General features: G+C 40.7%; 2 protein-coding genes across 3 annotated transcripts in view; one reads left to right on the forward strand and one right to left on the reverse strand.

Moving 5' to 3' along the window:
* LOC145415571 (solute carrier family 35 member E1 homolog) overlaps positions 1 to 9,681 on the reverse strand; it is a 30,421-nt gene extending 20,740 nt beyond the window's left edge. The window contains exon 1 of the mRNA XM_080284793.1: positions 9,360 to 9,681. Within this exon, the coding sequence (XP_080140919.1) occupies positions 9,360 to 9,681 (322 nt within the window). The remainder of the gene's footprint in view (positions 1 to 9,359) is intronic.
* A 362-nt stretch (positions 9,682 to 10,043) lies between these two features.
* eIF3f1 (eukaryotic translation initiation factor 3 subunit f1) overlaps positions 10,044 to 23,157 on the forward strand; it is a 48,493-nt gene continuing 35,379 nt past the window's right edge. For both annotated transcript variants that reach the window (XM_080284949.1, XM_080284950.1), the window contains exons 1-3: positions 10,044 to 10,195; positions 17,369 to 17,445; positions 21,452 to 21,658. In XM_080284949.1, the coding sequence (XP_080141075.1) occupies positions 10,087 to 10,195; positions 17,369 to 17,445; positions 21,452 to 21,658 (393 nt within the window). In that variant the 5' untranslated portion in view covers positions 10,044 to 10,086. The remainder of the gene's footprint in view (positions 10,196 to 17,368; positions 17,446 to 21,451; positions 21,659 to 23,157) is intronic.

Genomic DNA, 23,157 nt, shown 5'->3' on the forward strand with positions numbered 1-23,157 from the left:
CAAGAGGTGAACGAGGAGCTAAACAAAATGACTGACAGACAAATGAGAAAATACGAGTGCTGTAATGATAATATAGATGTGCCTGATGGCGGCAGAGGTAGCCACCCCAAGATGGTTTGGCCAAGTGACGAGAATGAAACATGACAGATTGGCTAGAAAAGTATACGTGAGGTAAAAGGGTACAGGGGGAGGAGGAGATTAAGTACAGTACAAGGGGAAGAGGTATACCAATTACCACATGATTGTAAGTGGTGTAAGTTGGAGGAACAGGAGCCTGATGGCAAGGGAAATGGTGAAATGGAGGCAATTCAGTTCTGGCTACCCCTTGCAAGATTCAGGCATTTGGCTATAAGTAGAGGGCACACAGAGATAACAAGACAATTATTCCACTATGCCCTAACTGTAATGCAGCCCCTTACACCATGATGCACCTACTCACCTCACTCTCACAACACACTCAATCCTTCAACATAATTTCAACTAAAGATCTCTTGGAGCCCCCAGCTGAAGTGGTCGGTGTCCTGCAGTCCAACAGGTTCACATCCAGATGAGCCTGGGGCCACAACATCAACACAGTTTCAGTTCAGTAGCAAAATGAACACTGTATACTGTAGTTCCAAAGGATATCCAACATAATGCTCTCTGCACAAACTGGGCTTTTGATTGCCCACTTACCAAAGGGATATTTGGGAATTATGATCACTGGTGCTGCATGGGCACTATAAAATGATTCTGCACCAGTATTATTTCAGAATTACACCCAACAAACAAAGTCAGAAATTAATATGTTCATAATTAAGTTTACGTAATTGCCTAGCTCCACCCATTATTGAATCTTTGAGAAAGCTGGGTGAGGTTGGGTTAGGATAGAATAGGTTGGGCTGGTTATATTTGCTCATTTTAATGCAGATGCAATTAAAGATGGAAATCTCCCTCCACCTCTTTACTTACTAGTTACAGTACTGGTACATAAGAAAGCATTTGCAACAGATGCTTATAAGAGAAAAGTGCTTACAACTGCTGGTTCAGTATTCTATCTATCTATCTATTGCCAGATGCCTTAATCCCATAAACGGTTCAGTAATGAACATGTTAATTTCAGTGACAGTTAGTTGGGTGTTGTTGTTGCTGAATAACTGGCCATCAGTCCCATCAATCACTCTTAAAGAGCCATCCTGTTCGGAAAATTGATGCTCCTTGACAAAGTCAGCACCTTGCAACAGCGAGGCATGAGGAAGAATGTGAAGGTTTGATTCCTAAATGGACATCACATTTGTGTCTCTCCTCCCAGTTAACACAGGCAATGTTGTAGGTTCCACATCACTTCATTAATTAGTTATCACCCACCACTGTAAATACTGTAGTTTCCTGAGTTACAGGAAACCAATAGGGACACGTTTCAGTGTAGTGCCATCTGATGTGGAAAGAAGAATAAGAACAAATGATAGGAAGGATGGGAGAAAGAGATAAAGAGCAGGGCAGACACAGAAAAAGAATGATACAGGTGAAGGAAGAAGTAGGCAACATTACATCAAGTGAGTGGTCGGGTGTAATTCTGAGAAGTTGATACAATATATGATACATGGACCATGGGTTTAAAAGGTCGAGGGAAACTACATAGAAAAATTTTATCACCAATAACCTGGCCAAACTTGGGTTAACCTAACCAAACCTAACCCTGGTGCCCTGGCCAAGGATGCAGGATAAGGGTCTTCAAATTATAACAGATAATGATATTGTAAACAGAAAGCAGTGAGTAGGCTGGGTATAAAACAGTTTCAGCCCAAACACTGACCATTTATTTTCAGGTGTTTGATTTATATCTCACACAGCCTATATAAACACCTTATCTTTTACTGCACTTGTTGGAAATCAATAATACAGTAGTATATAACAAACAGCATCTCATGGTGTACTGGATGGTGGCTCTGTGATGCAATGATTGAGGTACAGTTGGAGTTGCCCTGGCTGCAACTGAATTACCTACGTCAAGGTTATGTAAAGTGGGATCATAGTAGGTTAATGCCTAAAATGGCTTGCTGTACTTTGCTTGCTTTTGGACTGTAAAAAGTATTACCAACATGATTATTTTTTTTTCCCCATTTGTTTTTCCTTCCTCCGTTCTGTTATTTAAAAAAAAAAAAAAAAAAAAAAAAAAACATTATGGGGTAAGAGTTGGTAGGTGGGGCTTTTCTGAAAACTGGCCACTTAAGAAATCCCAAAAATCTCACACACACACACACACACACACACACACACACACACACAAAGGAAAGAAAAAAAAAAATCAGAAAATCATATACTTATCATCCAGCATAGCTGGGGCTGAAAGTTAATGTCTACCACAGGCTGGTGGCAATCTGTAAAGGAATTTTTTTCTTTCGTTGCACCCACATCCATTGGTTATTTCAATGTCCTCTGTGATATTATATCCCCAAATCAAGGAGGGTCTTCTCTATGGCATTTCCATTGCTAATGTGTCTTTATGGAGACTTCAGTATCATCCTGTAAGTAATTTCTCTGATCGTAACATGCAATCTTCACCCTGTGATAGCTCCCATCACCAACAATAATGAGGAAGCCGAAGAGGCTTAAATTACGCCTCTTTAAGGCAGTGGTTTCCAACCTGTGGGGCATGCCCCCCCTAGGGGGGCACGAAGGACTGCCTGGGGGGGCACAAAGGCATGATAAAGAGGGTAATTATATTTGAAAACTATGAATTATGATGGAATTCAGTAATTTCTAAATATGGAGAAAATATTTCAGATATGAATATGAAATCTAGTTATCTGAATATATAAACAATTTCAAAGATTAAGAATCAATGATATTATTGACATGTGAACACTATGCCAGTAAAATACAGTATCTGAGGAAGGGGGGGCGCAGGGAACGTCATTCAGTAAGGGGGGGGGGCGAGAATTGGAAACGGCTGGAAACCACTGTCTTTAAGGTATGATGTTTTGGGCTTAATATTCTTTTGTTTTTCACTTTTTTGATCAAGGATTTTCAACATATTTAAATTGATTTTAAGACAATTTATCACAAATGACTCCTATCCCTCAGGGATTATGAAGTAAGATACGGAATAAAATAAACAAAATCAACTGAAATACGTTGTCTGAAGTCAAATAAGGAACAAAATCCAAATCTATCGAAATATGTGAAAAATCTACCCATATCAAACCTAACTTCCCTAACTAACCTGTCATAACCAAACTAAACCTAACATTGTCCTAACTGGAAGGGCTTCACCCCCAGACCCCTCCCTCCGGTGTCATTAACTAACCCAAACTTAACCTAACCGTCAAAGCCGCTCAAACCTTGAAAAACAGCTTACCTTAGGGAAATGGCAAAGTTTAGATATCTTCAGTTGCCTCAGCACCACTAGAGATGGGAGCCATTATAAAGTGAAGGTAACACATCACAATCGAAGAAATTACTTACTGTACTTGACGATACTGAAATCTCCATATGGATGCATTTGTGATGGAAATACCACTGAGAAGATCCTCATACAGCACACTGAAATAACTGACAAATGTGGATGTACCAAAGGTAAATTTCTGTAAACTGCTTCCATTAATTATGTACGGTACGTCAGTGATGCGGTATTTCAAAATTTTCTGTCAGAATGAAGTGTAGACAGGATTCTTTGTTAGTTTTTATATACAGCTCAGTGTATAGGCTATAGTGGGCTTTTCTAAAATGTTGGTTTGGGGGGGTCTGGGAGGCAAAGCCCACCCAGTTAGGAATCAAGCTTCCCTAAGTAGGTTTCTGTTGAAATTTATGTCACTTGAATTATGCACACTGTGAGGTAGCTGTAATAACTGGGGGGATCTAGGGGACAAAGCCCCCCAGTTACGTAACATGCTTTCTAGATATGGTAGGTATCTGCCAAAATGTATGGTAATCAAGTGAGATACATTTAGGTTTGGGTATTTATTTCCTTTATTGCCGTTTCTTTAGCAGGCAATCTTACCATACCCAGTGGATTTGTGCAATCATACAGTGTATGCCTGTGTGTGTCTTTTAGTGTGCAAATGAATATTTCTATTTTTTATGAATATTTTTAATTTCCATGATCTTGGGTTAGGTTGGCTTAGGTTGAGATAGCCTAGCTTAGCTTGTCAGATGAGCCAAAAAGGACCATCAGTGTAAGTTAGGTTACTTTATTTAGGTTAGGCTAGGTTATGTTAGGTTAGGTGGCACTCAAGAGCTCCCACAGGGTTATAGGTAACTAAGATTGTCACAGTCATATTATGGTTATTATTCATTTGGGCAACAAATGAGGCCTCCAAACACTCAAATGAACTTAAAAACTATCATTTTGGAAGAAAAAAACATCAAAAATAGGGAATGGCAATAAAGGAAATATTTACCTAAAAGTTTGTCCGATGCACTAGGGGGTTCAGTCACCGGGATCATCAGTAAACACACAGTTGCAGGGGTTTACTTACTTTACTTACTTACTTTGTAGAGTTACATCCCTTATGGACACAGCGGAGGTGGGCCTCCGCTGTAACCAGGCATCTCCACATTCCTCATTGTCTCCCGCAGTGCCGGCAGGGTGTTAGGACTTGTGCTGGTGCATCCTGGTGCTGGAGGGATGTCTGGCAGTCTTGTTAGCCATTTGTCCAGTCTGTGCTTGAAGGATTCAGCCGTGATTCCTATCAGCTCCCTGATCTCCTTTGGCACAGCAATGAACAAGTGAGCCCCATTTTGTGAGAAGCAGTAATGTACCATGGTCTTTAGTCGTTGTGTTATGGCTTCTGTGCTCCTCACATAACACAATCTTCCTCTTCTTGGGTGCAAGTTGACCTGCAGTCCCACATTTGGCACCATTCCCTCCAGAATTTTCCACACATAAATTATTAGGTACCGGGTATCTCTCTCACCTCCTCTGCAGTGAGTACAACTGCAACTCCTGCAGCCTCTCCCAGTAATTCATGTGGGAAACACCTTCATTTTTCTTTGTGAAGGCCCTCTGGATGGATTCTAGTTTCATTATATCATCTGTCTTATGTGGTTACCATAGCTGACAACTGTACTTCAGTTTGGGTAGAACAATGGATTTCCACAGTGTTAGCATACACCCCCTGTCCCTGGTGCAGAATGTTCTTAGAATCCACCCAGACAGTTTCCTAGCTGTCTCTGCAATTTTGCTGATGTGATGGGAGAAGGTCGCATCATCACTCATATATACTCCCAAGTCTCATACGTGTTCCTTTGCTGTGATGATTTCTTGATGGACTGGGTAGAGAGTTGAGTGTTTGATATCATTCTGTTGACCATACCGAATAACCTCAATCTTCTCCCCATTTAGGGCCATGTTGTTTCTGTCCGCCCACTGCAGCATGCGGTTCACATCATGTTGCAGAAGGGCCACATCCTCCTTGGTCTCAATCTTCATTTTGACTCGAGCGTCATCTGCAAATGATGTGGCCTGCGTATGTTCCAGTTCAGCGTCAATATCACCCACCATAATCAGAAAGAGCAAGGGGTCCAATACAGAGCCCTGAAGAACACCACTTATCACTGCACTGGACCTAGACAGGTGCTCCTGAACTGTCACTTGCTGTCTTCTGTGGGACAGGAAACTATGCACCCATCTACCTAGATTTCCACACACGCCAAGTGTTTTCAACTTATGTAAAGCAATACCATGATCTACCTTGTCGAAGGACTTTGCAAAATCCAGGTAGATTACATCTACATTCCTGCCCTCTCGTATGCCTTCCAGGATATATTCATAATGCAAAAGTAGCAGCGAAAGACAAGATCTTCCTTTTCTAAATCCGTGCTGACCCTCATTCCATGCTGATGTTGTTTCAAGTTGCTCAACCAGTCTACTCCTTACAATTCTCTCCATAAATTTTAAAGTGAGATGTTAAGGTCACTGGTCTATAGTGCTGAGTGAGACCCTTACTTCCTCCTTTGTGTACTGGGGATATAATTCCCACCATTAGTGCTGAAGGGATAATTCCTGAGCTGAGTGACTTGGTGCACAGCAGTTGTAGTGGCACAGCCAGTTTTGTTTTGCACTCCTTCAACAACGTTGCATGAAAACCATCTGGTCCAGCTGTCGCGCTCGGTGGTATGTCGTTTATAGCTGAGATGATGTCCTCAATGTTCACCTGCATATCCGCCAAGAGGTGTTGTGGTGCATATTGGTTGACATTAAAGAAGTCAAATGGGTTGTCTATTACACTCTCTTGCTTGGGTGCACTAAATACACTTCATATTGTGCCCTGAGCATCTCTGCCATCTTCTTTGGGTCATCTTCAAGCTCCCCTTTTTCATTTTCTAATGGACCTATAGCTGAAACATTATTTTATTTCTTGTTGCCATAAGCAAAAAAATATCTTTAGTTCTCTTTTATGTTTGTAACTGCTTTCATTTCCTCAAGCCTCTTCTCTTTTTCATGAGAATTTAATAATTTGTTTTCAATATTTCTAATTTCCATTTGTATTTTGTCATACATCTGTGGGCTTGGTTTCTTGGTTAGTTTGGTTTTCAAAAGATGCCTCTTCCTCATGAGAATTTTTCTGTCCCTTGGTATAAGGCTCCTTTTTCTTTGGTACTTCTTTACAAGGGGACATAATTCTTGCATATATCTTGGCACTTCCTAGTGAAAATTTCCAATATTTCATCATAGTTTTTGCCACAGAACAGTGAATTCCGATCTACTTGGTTTAATTCAGCTGCAATCTGTCCCCAGCTGATGTCATTGCTGTAGAAATTAAATTTCCCAAGTGCTTGTACACTGTCATTCTCTGGTCTCAGATATGTGCTTGTTATAGCATTCACATTGGCCACTACCTCAATGAGTTTGTGGTCTGACATCGCTCTTTCTGTCAACTCACAGGAATGTATTATACCATGATTATTACTGACAATCAGGTCCAATACATTGCTTCCTCTGGTTGGCTCGCTGATGAACTGAGAATACAACTCTCAATTAAATTAATTAGTTCCATAGCCTGGTTTTTCTCATCCACTGTTTCTCCATTTACACTAAGTGAAGACCAGTCAATGTGTGGTACAGTAGATTGAAGTCTCCCATTATCGGAACCTCAGTTTCTGAGTTTGGAAGATTTTGTAATAATTCTGATATTTTCCTGGTAACATCATGGAAGATTTCCGCTCTGGTATTTGGTGGCCTATATACATTCATAACAATTAGGTTTAGTTTCTTTATGTACACTGGTTGTCCCATTTGAGAAACTAGCTACAATTTCCGAATTTGCTAGGTCCTGTTTGATGTAAATTGCAATCCCTCCATGGCTTCTTCCATTTCTGTCCCCCCTAAACAGGATGTAATTTTGCATATTAATTTCTGCATCAAACAATTCGCTGTGTGAGTGAGTTTCTGTTAATGCAATAAAGGACAGCTCTTCCTGATTTCCTAATTCTTGGAGCATTGGAACCTTACTATGGTTACATTTGGGATATAGGCCTCTGATGTTGCCAGTATAGAACTTGGTTATTGGTGGCTGCAGCACCCTTTGCTTCTTTTCTCTTGCCTGTCCATTTTGTCTAACAGGTACTCCATCATTTTTTGCATTTGTCTGGATTGGTCTGCGAGATTTTCCACTACCTTTTCTAAAAAAAAAAATACTGGTCTCCCATACTCTCCAATTGGTGCATCGCAGTGTCCTGGGTACCTGGGACTGTCCAACATACCTGACGCTCATTTGTTCGCACCCTTAGGTAATACCTGCTGTGTCTGTGTCATACCATCAACAGGGCCAGCTGAACCGTTTTTACTTTTCCTTGTGCCCCTAACATGTGCAAACTTACAGTCCTCTTTAACACATTGTTTTTTGAGTAGGGAGAACTTACATATCTTGGGGTGAAAATCCTTACATTTATGCCCCAGCCTGCAGCCAGTCCTTTTATCAAGGCCATGTCTCATGTATTTAAGACACTGTTTGGGATGTAAGAAATTGCATCCCCTTCCCTTTTGGCCAAGGCGACAAATACCTCACTCATAATATCTACAAACCTTGGCCTTTTTGTCCTCCGGTTGTGCAGGTGTGTTGTTCTCCCTTTATTCGTGGAGCTATGTTAATTTCTACCCCCCCTTCCTCCAGAAGCAGCAGATGTTAAGTGACTTCAGTCAATGTCTTCAGGTGTGCTACCGGTACCTAGACCCTCATCCTTACTGGTATCTGACACTTGTGGTTCAACTGTCTGTTGGGTAGTAGGTACACCACTTGCCTGACTGTACTGCCCAGCAGATGGCTTTATTTAATATTGCACACTCGGAATATTTTGCTCGTTCTCTTCATTTCTTTTGTCAAAAATTATGTCAAATACCTGCAATACATTTAGAGTACTAAAATTACTCTGGCTAAGAACGCTGGTCTCAAGAAAACAGCTTGAATCACGGCATCACTGTCATTCATAAAATTATTTATCCTGCTTCCTTCTCTCATGATCAGGTCTATTATCATGGCATGCTGTGCCACTTAAATTATGACTCCATAATACCTGAAAATTTCACCATCTGTAAGTGGTCAGGACTCACTCACTCCAGTATTTCAACCACTGGAATGCAAAATGCAGTATAGCCTAGAACCTTTAAAGCAGTGGTTCTCGACTGGTGGTCCATGGACCACTGGTGGTCCGCGGTGACTTTTTGGGTGGTCCACAGGACGTTCACTACATTTGGTAATAAACTGGAGATTGGTGCATATACTTTTAAATTTATTGAAATTTCGGTACGAAAAATTTTATCAAAATAAATAATTTGTATTATTCCTATTGTTTTTTCCAGTATGACTGGTACTTACCCAGATCTGTCAACACATGCAGTCAGATGTCTTCTGCCATTTGCATCAACTTCCATGTGTGAGAGGAGATTTTCATGTTTGTTGCACATTAAGTCCAAACAGAGGAATCGGCTTGCAGTGGAAAGCGATATTCATTGTGCATTATCAAGTACCACTCCTAACACTGAAAAGCTTGTCAGTGAGAAGAGAATCCAAAAGGCTGGTTGCAAAGAAAAATGTTAGTTGTATACCAGTACTTCTACATAATTTCAAAATTCAGTTTGTTAGAAATAAATTTCACAGCAAAATGTTAGAGAAGTATTCATGTATTTCCTGGAAATTATGTTTGGAAGAAATATATTTCAGACCAAAACGTCAGCTGTCTACTATTTTATATAATTTCTCGAAATTTTGTTTGTAAGAAATATATTTCTAACCAAACTGTTTGTTGTCTATGCTTTATTTATCATTACTCACAAATGAAATGGTCCACGATATCTTTTTTAATTGGGCTGGTGGTCCATGGCCTGAAACGAGTTGAGAACCATTGCTTTAAAGAGAAAAACCTTATCCTTCACTCACCTGTATGAGCGTAAGACACTGGAACTCTCCATATGCTCACATGTGACGACACTGACGACACAAATTTTCCGAAGGCGAGCGGTATAATTATTCGCTTATAATAACTATTACTAACTTCTGTCCTTCTCCTGATCGCCATCCACTTGAGCACTGGACTGCTATATAACGCTATGGACACCAACTGCACCATAGTCACTGTCATGGGGTAGGGGAACTCATTTAATAGCATTTTGCCCACAACATTATTGCTAGAGCTAATTAAATACCACAGTATACATAATACAACGACTTTACATATTTCCCCTCCCCTCTCCTCAGCCATGTTGGCAAGTGACACATGACGTCATTGATACAGCTGATTCTTATTTACTGTATTTCCTGGATAGCTATTGATGTTTGTGATCTTCGAAAAATATATCGATAATTTTAACATAAAATTTACTTAACAATATAAGCTTTTCTTTTGCGTTATTTGCCCCTTTAACAAAAATAAGAGGATATGGCAATAAATTTTTCCATCCAATCCTGATGATAGTTTCACATTTTCTTGTTACTAAATAGTTTTTGCATTTCATTTGAAATAAATAAAATAATAGCTTTATCAGGTGATATGCAAAAAGATTTTATGTGTAAGCAGGAACACCACAATGAAGCTTTACAGAACTGGTATACCCGGTACATAAAATTTCCTCTTTGTAGACTAGGCGTTCTCCTTTTAACAACAAGCATGGCGCTGAATCTTGTGGCTAAAGTGCACCCAGTGGTGTTTTTCACCATTGTCGACTCATACGAACGCCGAAATCCAGATGCCCACCGAGTTATTGGTACATTATTAGGTAAGAGTTTACTGGAATCCCCACTGATTCTGTTAAATAAGAAAATACAGATGACCCAAGAACAGATTTGATGGGATTGTGGCAGATGTTCGCTTGATGGGCCCAATTCTAGTCTGTCCTTTGTAGACTATTTTCCATGTCAAAACAAACAGTTTTTGATATACGGTTTCCAGTAAATCATTTATATAGCAGCTTAGTTATCAAATATGGTACAGAATCATAATGATGGAGAAACGACTACCGTACGGTGGGAGATCGTTTAGGCTGGTATCACGGGGACCCGTGAGCGTTGTGTGCAGCGCAAAATGGACGTCCAAATTGAGATTGGACATCCAATCCCTATCACTCGGTTGACGTCGACGGCCATCTGCTTCTTTATCAAAATCACCCCATGCGACTGGGAGGTCTCTAGTTCCGACCCCCAAGCAGACAACATGTTTATCGTCAACAGCAGTGGACGTGAACCAGTTAGTGACTTTTGCAATGGGTATTTTTCCAAAACAAATAAAAACATAATAAGTCGAATAAAAAGATTATACAAACTTTACTAAAAGTATTTGATTAATCAGGTTCAGGTGTTGTCGTAGGTATTGCCTTTGCAACGGCACCTCCTTTTTCTTCACTCTTCTCTGAGCTGTCTGTCTTCTTTTATCCTCTTCTGTCTTATAGTCCACATCTGATGAAGTACTTCCTTTTTCTCTCCTTTTCATTCTCCTTTTGTCAAAAAAAAAAAAATTTCAATTGTTTCATTTTCCTGGTATGGCTGCTGTAGTTCTGTGACTTTTTGTCTTTCAGTTTGTAGTCCTGGACATGTTAATATGAAATGTTTAATATCTTCTATCTCAGCACCACATACCAGGTAACTTACACTCTGTTTGCCCGTCTGTTTGTCTATTTCTGTCTTTCAGTTGTAATGTGTTTGTTCTTGCTTTAAATAATGCCACTGATGATGGGTAGTTGTCATAGATTACTTTTTCCTTTATATCTCCCTTCCTTTCCCTGTACATATACAAACTTGTCTTACTTGCCATATCTTCTTTCCATTTTACTCGGTCTATGCTGGTTATATTAAATACTTCCATATATTTCCTATCTGCTTTTATATGGTTTCCTTTTTCCTGTAAGTCTTTCAGAATTGTTTTTAGCAGGTCATTTTTTTCCATCTTTAATGTGCTTTAATGTAATTAAGTTTTTCTTTCATTATTCTTGTCCTCATCATTGAGGCTCCCACATACTGGAGTATATTTTGGAGCTCCTAAGATCTGCCGGAACACTCTGTTTTCTGTTTTGTGTAATTTGTCTATGTCACTTTCTGTACAAGTTATATTACTGCTTCCAAACAGTATTGATGACAGTACAATGCTCTTTCAAAAAGTTTTCCCAATTATCATTTTATTGTAACTTCTAAAAATTACTGAATAGGTTGTGTTTGCCATTCTTTCTTCTTTTTCTAAACTTAGCTGTTTTTGCATTTTATACATATTTCTTTTATTTTCTATTCTCATTCCCAGATATTTTATGTTGTTCACTACCGGTACCTTTATTCCTTCCATGTTTTCTGGTTGTTCTGTCATGTTCCATATTATTACATTACTTTTGTCCTTATTAATTTTCAGTCCATACTTTTCACTTGCTTCTTTTAATATTCTTATATTGATTTTTGCCTGTTCTATACTTTCTCCCACCAACAGTCCATCATCGGCGTAATACAGCACACTTTTTCTTATCGCTTCATTCTTCAATCCTGTTCCCCTTTCTTCAATGCTTTTTGTAATCATATACGTGATTAGCTTGAAAAGTAGCATTGATCCTGTACACCCCTGCCTTATCCCACTAGTTATTTCCATTTCCTCGCTGATTTTTCCACTAAGCTCAATTTTTGTCATGTCACCCTTCATAAATATTTGCAATGGCATCTACAGTATAATATATGGGTGAATCTGATATTCTTTCATTGTTTTAATTAGTCCTTCTCTTCTTATTGAATCAAAAGCTTTTTTATAGTCAATTGATACAACTATTAAGGTTTTTTTCTTCCTGTAACTTTCTTCTACCATATACTGTACAGTAATATGAACAAATTATCCTTTATCCCCCCACCATTTGTAAATCCTGCCTGTGTCTCTTGTATTTCTTCGTTTTCTCTCAAATGTTGTGCTACTCTGTCTCTTATTAGTGACATGAACATTTTGTAGGATATATTGGTCATTGCTAGGGGTTTTAGATCATGAGCCATTGTTTTTTTCACTTTTGGTTGTCTGCTATCATAAGATAGTAGACAACACATACTACTTGGCCGCAACTACAGTTAAACTTAATAGAGAAGGAGGAGAGTATGAAGTCATGGATGTCTACAGTGACTGTGGACGTCCATGAATGAGTCTGGTGGCCTTCCACTCATGGACGTCCATGACCCTGGCGTGACAGCAAATCCGGATATCCACGAGTCCCTGTGTGTTAGCCCTTTACCCACCAGGCAAGACCACTGCACTCAGCAGCCAGGGAGGCACCGGACAGGCAAGGAGCCAAGTACAAGTGGGATTCTGGCCGCAGTGACAAGATTTACCACAGTAATAATAAAGTGACTGGTTGAATGTGCCAAAGAAGGTTATAGCTAGCTGTGGGAATGTTCCTGAGGTAGGGTTCTAGATTAATATTGTTTGTCATCACTGAAAGGGACTTCTATCCCATTCTTTATATGTAGTTTTTTATTTTTTTCATTGTTTTCTTTATGTAGGTCAGCGTTTCTTGCTAATTTCGTAATGTGAAAATAATGCTGTACTCTGAGCAACAGAAATACTTCAGTTCAGTTCAGTTGGTATGTGGGAATATTGCCTTTGCAGTGGTACTCCTTGATGTGTTCTTTTTTGCTTTCTTTGTTTTCTTTCCTTCTACAGTCTGTGCTTTTTTTTTCTTTTTTTAAGTTATTTTGCTGAACCCTTCAGTCCCCTATTTTCCAGACATTGTGTAGTGTTCTCTTTGCCTCTTCTGCACTGTTCTTGTCAAGTAAAAATTTTTTATATAACTTGTTCCTCTTCTGCTTCATAAGGTTGTTGAAGTCGTGCATTTCTGTCTTTGTACTGCATAGGCTGAACACCACATACCAGTAATGAAGTGCTTCAGGACTTCTCTGTCTCCACACATATCACAATTTGTCTCTTCATTTTTAAACATATTCCTGTGCTTCAAACTCAGATTGTTTGTCCTGCACTTTAACAGTACTACTGAAGCTATACTATTGTCGTACACCCTTTCTTGTCCTTCAGTAGTACTATCATCACTACATCTGGAAGCATAGTACTATCATTGCTATCCCCAAACCCAGCAAAGACCCCATGTTGCTTTCCTCACACTCTCCCATCACACTCCTCTGCACCCCTTCCAAAGTCACTGAATGAGTAGTACAGTAAAACCTCAATATAACGGACTTCAATAGTCTGGAATTCGCTTTTATCGGACTCGAGGAGCTACCGGACTAAATTCCTATGTATTGGAAAAAGTCCGATAAAGCCAGAAGCAGTCTGGACTGCCTGACCACTTCAGGTATCTTCACCACAATAAGGTAAAGAAAAGATGTTTATCAGTGTACATTACAGTATTATTATATACATTATTCCATTTGATTAATGTAGTGAAGTTATAACACAGTACAGTGGTGCAGTGGTAGTCAAAATAGTTTAAAAACTGTTCATGTGATCTAGACTAATGTCTGATGTATCGGAAAAAGTCCGGGTTAGCAGGGGGAAGTCCGGATGTCGCTTTTATTGGAGTTTCATGTTTTTCGGAATGGTTTGGGCCCCAGTTAGTCCGTTATAGTGAGGTTTTACTGTATTACAATTAGTAACACCTCACATCCTTCTAGCCCTATCACAACATGGTTTTAGGCTGTTACATTCCCCAAACACTCTGCTTACAGACTAAGTACAGAGTTTTTGATTGCATCAATTCAGCTAGACCGCCACACAGAACACTCCTAGCCACACTAGACATTAGCGAAGCTTTTGATGCCATCTCCTGCCATAACCTCACAAACAATATATTCAACACAAACATGCACAATAACACAAAAAGATGGCTGGCAAACTACTTAGCAGGCAGACGTGCACATGTAACATTTGCCGGTCAGTCATCGAACATCAGAAACTTCACATACAGCGTCCCTCAAGGATCTGTTTTGTCCCCAACACTCTTTAACCCATACATGTACAACATGCCTACACCCCACACACCACAGATACACATAGCTTCCCATGCAGACGACAGAACACTTACGTGTACTGTACACACCAAAACACAAACACAGCCTTACAGATCCTCCAACCTTACCACAACATACTGCATGAATGGTTCACAGACTCAATATAGCCCCAGCCAAATCTACAGTGACCTTTCTCACAAACTGCGCAGCAGAACATAGTCACATTCCACACCTCACCATAAATAACATCCCCCTGCCACACACACACACACAAACACACACACAATCCTTGGTATAACACACAATACATCAGTGTCATTAACCAGCACATCACAAACATTAAAAATAAATTAATACCAAAACTCAGCATCCTAAGGTCACTTGCCCATACAAACATTTGGACACAACAAAGAAACCACCACCACAGTTTACAAACAATATATATGTTCAGTGATGAATTATGCAAGCCCTTCTTGGACTTCTAACCTCACTAAAACACACTACAACACCCTACAGACCATACAGAACAAGGCCCTAAAAATAATCACAGGCTGCACAGATACTACATCTACAGACCACCAACACCAAGAAACCAAAGTCCTCAAAGTCAAGAATCATCTAGACTTGAGATGCACACATATTCTTGCTGCAGCCACCACAAACCCACACCATCCACTACACTGCATGGCAGCTCATTCACAGTCACCAAGGAACATCAAAACAACACCCAGCACATGATATCATACACAAATACTCTCATCTCTCCCCACTTGCCCACCTCAAACCAGCTTCCAGAGCATATCCATGCTCAAGTCACTCGCTGTTCCATTCAGTCACTCAAAGACAACACACAGCTGCATGCATGGCCTCCCGATATCCGCCCTTCTGAATCCTTCCTCCTTCATGAGGACATGGTCCACCTGGCCAGGCTAAGATGCGGGCATCATCCAGCCCTCTTGAGTTATCAGATGAGGCTGGATTACTCAGTCACTGATGCCTGTCCAGGGTGCAACACAGCACCCCATACTATTAAGCACATTATGGAGGACTGCATTGCACACAATCACCTGCACCAGCAACACAACATACACTCCTTGAGAGCTCTGTGGGAAAACCCTGTCTCGGCTGTGACCATCCTTGGGACTTCGGGCTGTTCAGCCGGACTGCCAAGGGAACTACTACTACTACTACTACTGAGTGCTACCCGTAGTTTCTTACCCATTCAGTGTTTTGTGCACTTTAATCATGTCACCTTGAGTGCTTTCTTCAAGGGTGGTGAGCCTGAGAGCAGCCAGTCTCTAGTGGTAGGGCCGCTGTCACAGTTCAGAGACCAACTTGGTAGCCCTCCTTTGGACTTTTTCCAGTTTATCAATGTTCCTTCCCTTATACGGGGACCATGCCTGGACAACATACTCCGTGTGGGGTCTGACTAGTGCTGGGTATAGAGCTAGAAATATTTCTTTGTCCATGTAAGTGAGTGGTCTTCTTATCTTCCTTGACATTCAGTTAGTCTTGCCTGACCACACTAAATTAATCTAGCTGACTAATGTAAACTACCACTGGACCTAACCTAATCATGTCAGATTTTGACCTAGCTAACCAAGACGCCACTAGACCTATCAAATTGTGTAGTGTTGCATATGAAGAAAACTCAGTGGAACATGTACAACCTGAAGTAATAGTAAGAACAAAACCCAGTGGAACCAATACAACAGTAACTGAATGTTAAATTAGTTATTTAGCTAACAGTATAAATTCAGCAGTGTGACCCAGTGAACATACTGTACTGTGGCAAAAATAAAGTCAGATTAAGAAGTTGAAAAGATATGGTACCTGTTACTACAGTACAGAGTCTGCTGGATTAATGGAGTTATTGCTTATCTTAGGTTTTTCTCAAATTTATAGTATACTGATTTCTAGTGTGCTGTCTGTGTGATACAGCCAAAGTACAGTACTTGTCATCTAATGATACAGTACAGTATTTTCACTGGGCCTAGCCTTGCATGTCAGGAAGAAAGAGATGGCAGCATAAAGAAACTTTTATTTCTGCCACAAGTGATAAAATTAATACCATAAATAGTGAAAAGGTACTGTACTGAATTAAGAAAGTTTGCTGCCAAACCTGATGAATTCTAGACACTGTAGTTTTGTAGACCTTTTTTGATGCTAGCCTTAACATTATCTAATACTACACCACTAAATACGGTTGATATATACAGTAAACTCATTTATAATGTTTTTCTATCTATCTTTCTATTGCCATATGCCATAATCCCGAAAGGGGTGGCCATTTGACTTTGAGTTGTTTGTTTTACGGGGAGGGGCACTAACTCTCCACCAACCCACTTGCTGACACGTAGGGAGCACGTATGAGTTGGTTATATGGTTACCCCCCAGTGTTGTAAATAGTTTCTTGGCTTACAGGAAACCATTTAGCTTGTCGCTCAATGTAAAGCCACCTGTAAAGAAAAGAAAAGCGAAATAATAAGTGACAGGAAAGATGGGAGAAATAGGAAGAGAGGAGGGCAGGCACAGAAAAAGAATGATAAAGGCTAAGGAAGAAGTAGGCAGCACTACATCGTCAGTGGATGATGGTCACTCAAAAGTGCAAATTCTCCTGCCAGAATTCACAGAAACCTCAAAATAATAGTATGACTATCAGTTTGTAAATAGTCCTATGTCAGAACAGCAGCACCCACTAAACCATGTCATCTCCTGTCACAGAACCATCAAATAGATTTTTTTTCAAAAAAAAAAAAAAAAATTATCTTAAACTTCTTAAAGTTAGAATGTTTTATAGATATGGGTAACTTATTAAATACGGTAATCTAAGTGCTGTTAAGACAGGGATTGTGAAACAATATATAGTCTTTTTTAAGCAGTCTGGAAGACTAGTTGCTGTTGAATGAAAGAAAGTATAAGTTATATTACCTATAGGAATTACTGTATTGCACAGTGTACTTTTCCTTTTACAGGCACAATTGGTGTGGAGAAGGGCACTGTTGAGATCACCAATTGTTTCTGTGTCCCACATAATGAGTCCAAGGAGGAGGTAAGACATGTGACAGATGGATGTAAATGAACACAGGTATAGTAATATAAGTACTGTACTTCTCACCAAATGATGACTGGTGATCTAGTGGGTTAAGGTACCCCAGCTGGATAGGGCCAGCAAGGTTTACGTTCTTGGAACTGTTGTATTCTGTTGGTCATGTAATGCCATTAATGGATAAGTGTGGCAGGTCATCATTGGCTTAAATATCTGGACTGAGTAACTAAGCCCCAGATCCCTACCCTTCTGATACGGCACAAACTAACTGAGTGTGTTTTATGGTATATGGCTTCCCCCCCCCTTCCCATATAAATATGAGAGGATTTTATGCAGTATTGGTATTTATCATACACAATCTACAGTAGAACTAAGAAGCTATCATAATGATCTAGATAATGACACACATCTATGGTTATCCCTGTCATGCCTCTGATAAGACACCCCCCTGGGGGTAGGGAGGTTTTTCAAGAATACTCCCCCAGTATCACTGCTTGTCGTAAAAGGCGACTAAAAGGGTTGGCAGAGGGTTAGTGCCCCTCCCCGGAAAACAACTAACTAAAAAAAATAAGAAGCCTTGGACAAGGACTGACCAAACGATGACGACCCAGGACCGGACAAAGGACTTGGTAATGGGTACATGGCATGTAAGAGGAGCAAATGATGAGGGGAAAGAGAGATTGTCCAGGTGCTTGAGGGTGTGAAAGTGGATGTATGTGGAATAACTAAACAAAATGGAGTGGAGAAAGTGTGAGAGAATGGGAGTATGGATGGGGTATATGTGCAGGAGTAGGTGATAATGAGAGGACAAAGGAAGGAGTATGTATAGTTGTGAGTAAAAGATGGGAGAAGAGCATAAGACAGTATGGATCAGTTGGATCAAGGATTGTGAGGGTAAAGTTGAAAGTTGGAATACAAATGTGGGCGATTGTGTGTGTGTATGCACCAATGCAAGATCGTGCTAGAAGAGTGAGAGAAGAGTTCTGGACAAATGTAGAAGTGTGCATGGAAAAGTTTGGAAGGAATGAGTGTTTTTGATCGGTGATATGAATGATAAAGTTGGGAATGTGAAGGTGGATGGAATAGTTGGTGAGTGGGGTGTGCCTGCTGAGATAGCTGAGAATGGGAGTGCATTAGTGGACATTTGTGCTGGGAAGGGGATGGTGATAGCCAATACCCTCTTCAGGCATAAAATGATCCACAGGTATACATGTCGAGTGATGAGAAGGGTGGGTGGTGAACTGAATGAAAGGAAGGCAATGATTGATTATGTGTGTGTGGATGAAAGGATGCGAAGATGTGTAATGGATGCAAGAGCTTATAGAGGTTGGGGGAGTGGACTTTCTGACCACTACTTGGTGGTGGCCAGAATTAGGATTCAAGTAAGATGGAGGAATAGAAGAAGGGAAAGATGAGAGGAAGGAGTAGTTGCAAGGAGAATGGAAAGGTTACAAGAGGATGAGAAAAAGGCAGAGTATAAGAGAGAAGTGGAGGAACGATTGGGCAAATATGAATTGGAGCAGATGAGAGACGTGGAAGGTGTGTGTAGCATATTTACAGAAGAAATATGTGCAGCGTGTGATGTGGTGTGTGGAAGGAAGAGAAGACGGAGGGGGGTGCAAGGAACAGCGTGGTGGACTGAAGAGGTGAGACAGGCTGTGGCACAAAAGAAGAAAGCATACAATGAATGGATGAGAAATAGGGGCGTGGAAGAAGTTGAGAGGCGGAAGAGAGAGTTATATGTAGTAAGAAAGAGGTGAAAAGATTAGTAAGAGAGAGTAAGAAGAGAGTGGATGAGGAATTTGGAAGGAATCTGAGTGTAAAGTGGAGGGACTGTAAGAAAATTTTCTGGAAAGAGGTGAAAAGAGTAAGACAGGGTGGAAGTGAAGTTAGCAGGAGAGTGAAAGATAAAAATGGTAGATTACTAGTGGAGAAGGGAGAAAAAGTGAGCAGATGGAGAGAACACTTTAAGGAATTGTTGAACATAGAGGATGGAAGTAATGCGAGTATAAGTGGCTTGGAGAAGGAGGGAGGTGAGAAGACAGGAAGAAATCAGTAGGATAGAAGTTGTGGAAGCAATGAAGAAAGTTAAATCGGGGAAAGCCCCAGGAATTGATGGAGTGTGTGGTGAAATGCTGAAGCATGGGGGAGAGATAGTAGTAGAATGGATGTGGGAGATGCGCAGATTGGCCTGGGAGGAAGGTAGAGTCCCAGAGGATTGAAAGTCAGGTATAATTATTCCCTTGTACAAAGGAAAAAGGGAAAAAGAAGTGTGTGGTAATCATAGGGCCATTTGTCTTCTTAGTATACAGTAATAGGAAAAGTGTATGGTAGGATACTTATTGACAGAGTTAGAGAAAGAACAGAGAAATTAGTTGGAGAAGAACAGGGAGGCTTTAGGAAGGGAAGAGGTTGTGTAGATCAGATATTCATTCTTAGATCTTTAGTGGAAAAGTTTCTAGAGAAGGGAAAGAAGTTGTATGCGGCTTTCATGGATTTGGAGAAAGCATATGACAGGGTGGATAGACAAGGATAGTGGAAAGTGTTAAGAATATATGGAGTGGATGGGAAGTTGTTGAATGCTGTGAAGAGTATGTACGATGGTGCGAAGGCTGCAGTGCGTGTGGATGGTGAACTAAGTGAATTTTTCTCTTTGAAAGTTGGTTTGAAACAGGGATGTGTCATGTCTCCATGGTTGTTCAATCTGTACATGGATGGGGTAATAAAAGAGGTACAAGGTAGGGTAGTGGATGTTGGAGTGGCCCTGGTGAGAGAAGATAGTGTTTGGAAACTCCCTGTACTGTTGTTTGCAGATGATACTGTGTTGTTGATTGAAGACGAAGGGCAGCTGCAAGGCTTGGTGGATGAGTTTGGGAGAGTGTGTAAGAAATGGAATCTAAAGGTGAATGTAGGGAAGAGTAAAGTGATGGTCTTTGAGAGAGGTGAAGTCAGTGAATGTCCAGCGAGGTTGGATGGTGAGGAATTGGAAAATGTGAGTACGTTTAAGTACTTGGGTAGTGTGATGAGTAAGGATGGAGGTTTGGAGGGTGAAGTGCTTGAAAGGGTACAGCAGGGAAGAAAGGTTGCTGGTTCTTTGAAAGCAGTGATAAGAAACAGGGAAGTGAGCATGGAAGTGAAAACGTTACTACATGACAGTATTGTGATACCAACTCTAACGTACGGAAGTGAAGCTTGGACGTTGTTGGAAGGACACAAGTCAAGAGTGAGTGCAGTGGCAATGAGTTATTTAAGAGGAGCCTGTGGAGTCACATGGAGAGACAGGCTGATGAATGAGGATATAAAGGAGCATTGTGGTGTGGATGTGGATGTGATAGGAAGCGTTATGAGGAACACACTGAGGTGGTTTGGCCATGTGGAGGGGATGGAGGGTGAAAGACTGACGAAGAGAGTGTATGTGAGTTAGGTGGAGGGGGGAAGAGGGAGGGGGAGGCCGAGGATGAGATGGAGGGATGTGATGGAGAGATATATGAGAGAGGGGGGTGTGAGTTGGGAGCAGGGCAGTGAAATGGTGGGGGACATGGTGACTTGGAGGCGATTTGTTTGTGGCCACCCCAAACGGGATTGAGGCGTCTGGCAATAGATAGACAGATAGACCTCTGATAAGAGCTGTTTAGTACTGGTCAGCCAGCACACTGTACTGCAGTTGTCCTCATTTTTTATATCTTGAATTAACACTTGGCACCCACTGATAGAAGATAATTATGATAAACAAGTAAGAATGTAAGAACATCAGAAATATCTTTGATACAGGCATATTTAGACACTGAATTTTCATCTTCAGCAGGAGTGCCACAGGCTCCTCAGTGACTGATGCCGGTCACTGACATCGGAATGTTACACAAAACTTACATAATGCCACTCAGTAGGATTGTTTTTTGTTATATACCCTTATGTTGAGTTTGTACAATGCACCTGTCAACAGCTTTACAATAGTAGTTGATGTACAGACGTCAACTGTACCATACATTAACCTCCCTCTGTATTTCAGGTTGCAGTTGAACTTGACTTTGCTAAGGATATGTATGAGCTGCACCGCAAAGTCAACCCCAGTGAGGTGATAGTTGGGTGGTGGGCCACTGGCCATGAGATCACTGACCACTCTCTCCTCATCCATGACTACTACTCCCGTGTCACATCCAGCCCCATCCACCTCACAGTTGACACTACCCTCCATGGTGGCCGGATGAACATCAAGGTACAGCAGATGTGCAATGCTCTACTGTTGAAATCTCATGTTAAATATTGTATTTCTGATGCCCTTTTTTGCAAGTCCAGGGTAAATCACAGAAGGAATGCCTATTAAAGTTTCATTAGTAACTGTAAAGTTGATATGCCAGTTTACCCAACTTACAGGACCCATTGGTGTTGATGAGGAGCCTACAGGCAGTGGTGCTGTGCACTTTGGGTGGATTGGCATCCACACAGTGGCCAAACCTCCTCATAGTTATCTGCACCTTACTATGTGGAAGGGCCCTAGCCCAACCCTGACAAGACACTGTTTTCCACACGGGGGAGTGCCAGTTCCGCACATGGTGTATTTTAGTATTTAGTACCTGAAGGCTGTCCCCACAGAAGCAGTTGCCTACCTTTAGTTGATAGGTATACTCCAGTCATGGACTGAGTTTAAGCAACAGCAATAACAACATACATTGCATGGAAAAAATATTTTGGAAACCATTATTTACATATAACGAGGGCTGACTGTAGAAAGAAAACTGTGACAATGCAGTATGTGCACTTTTCAGGATTTTGGTAATTTTCATTGTGTGTGTGTGTGTGTGTGTGTGTGTACACATGAGAGTGTGGCATGGTTTCTTACTATCCAAACTCTCTTGCTATGGCCCATCATCTTTTCTTTCTTTGATTTCCTCATATCTTAGTGACTGAAAGATAAAAGTAGATGATGTATATTCCAATTTCCACTCAATTAATGCTGGTGTACCACATGGATCAGTTGTGGCTCCAACTCTATTCCTAATTCATATGAATAATCTTCTATCTCTCGTCCATATCCTCATCCATTCCTATGCAGATGACTCAACACTTCACAACTCATTCACATATAAAAACCCATTCACAAAAATTAATATCTCTACCTCGCAATTCAGTACAGCGATCTCCATAATTCAAGACTTATCTAAAATCACTGAATGGGGACAAAATAACATTGTCTCATTTTATGCTATGAAAACTAAATACAGTATATACAGTTTACTAATACTGTAGACAGATATTGCCTGATTCCTGTATTACATTTAGTGCTACTAATACTGGTATTCCTGTCTCTAAAAAGAACTGTATTGAAATTCTTGATGTTTCACTTAATGCCTGCAGCTGGACCTCTCATGTCATAATATGCTATTATACTCATTTATTTTCAAACCTGTGCTTGAAATCGTACCTGGGTGGGACCCTTGGATATAACAAATTGTCGGCCTTAAGGACCTGGCTTTCCCTCAGTTATTGTATTCTTACAGTGAGGGTCTACATATCGTTTCGTTTCGTTTCATTTTTAAAGGCTTCAATATGCTTGCATGCGTCGGCCTTGGTCACCTAATGGCAGCTCTCCATGCTGCACGATCCATTGCAGCCTCCATGTTCAGTCCCTTAACCCTGAGGTCACACTTAATGACCTCGTCCCATGTCTTTCTCGGTCTACCCCTTGTAACCCCACCCCCAATATTAACACTTCTC

Source organism: Coenobita brevimanus, chromosome 103, assembly GCF_032717465.1.
Source record: "Coenobita brevimanus isolate Jiangsu-jjx chromosome 103, ASM3271746v2, whole genome shotgun sequence".
NCBI lineage: Eukaryota > Metazoa > Arthropoda > Malacostraca > Decapoda > Coenobitidae > Coenobita > Coenobita brevimanus.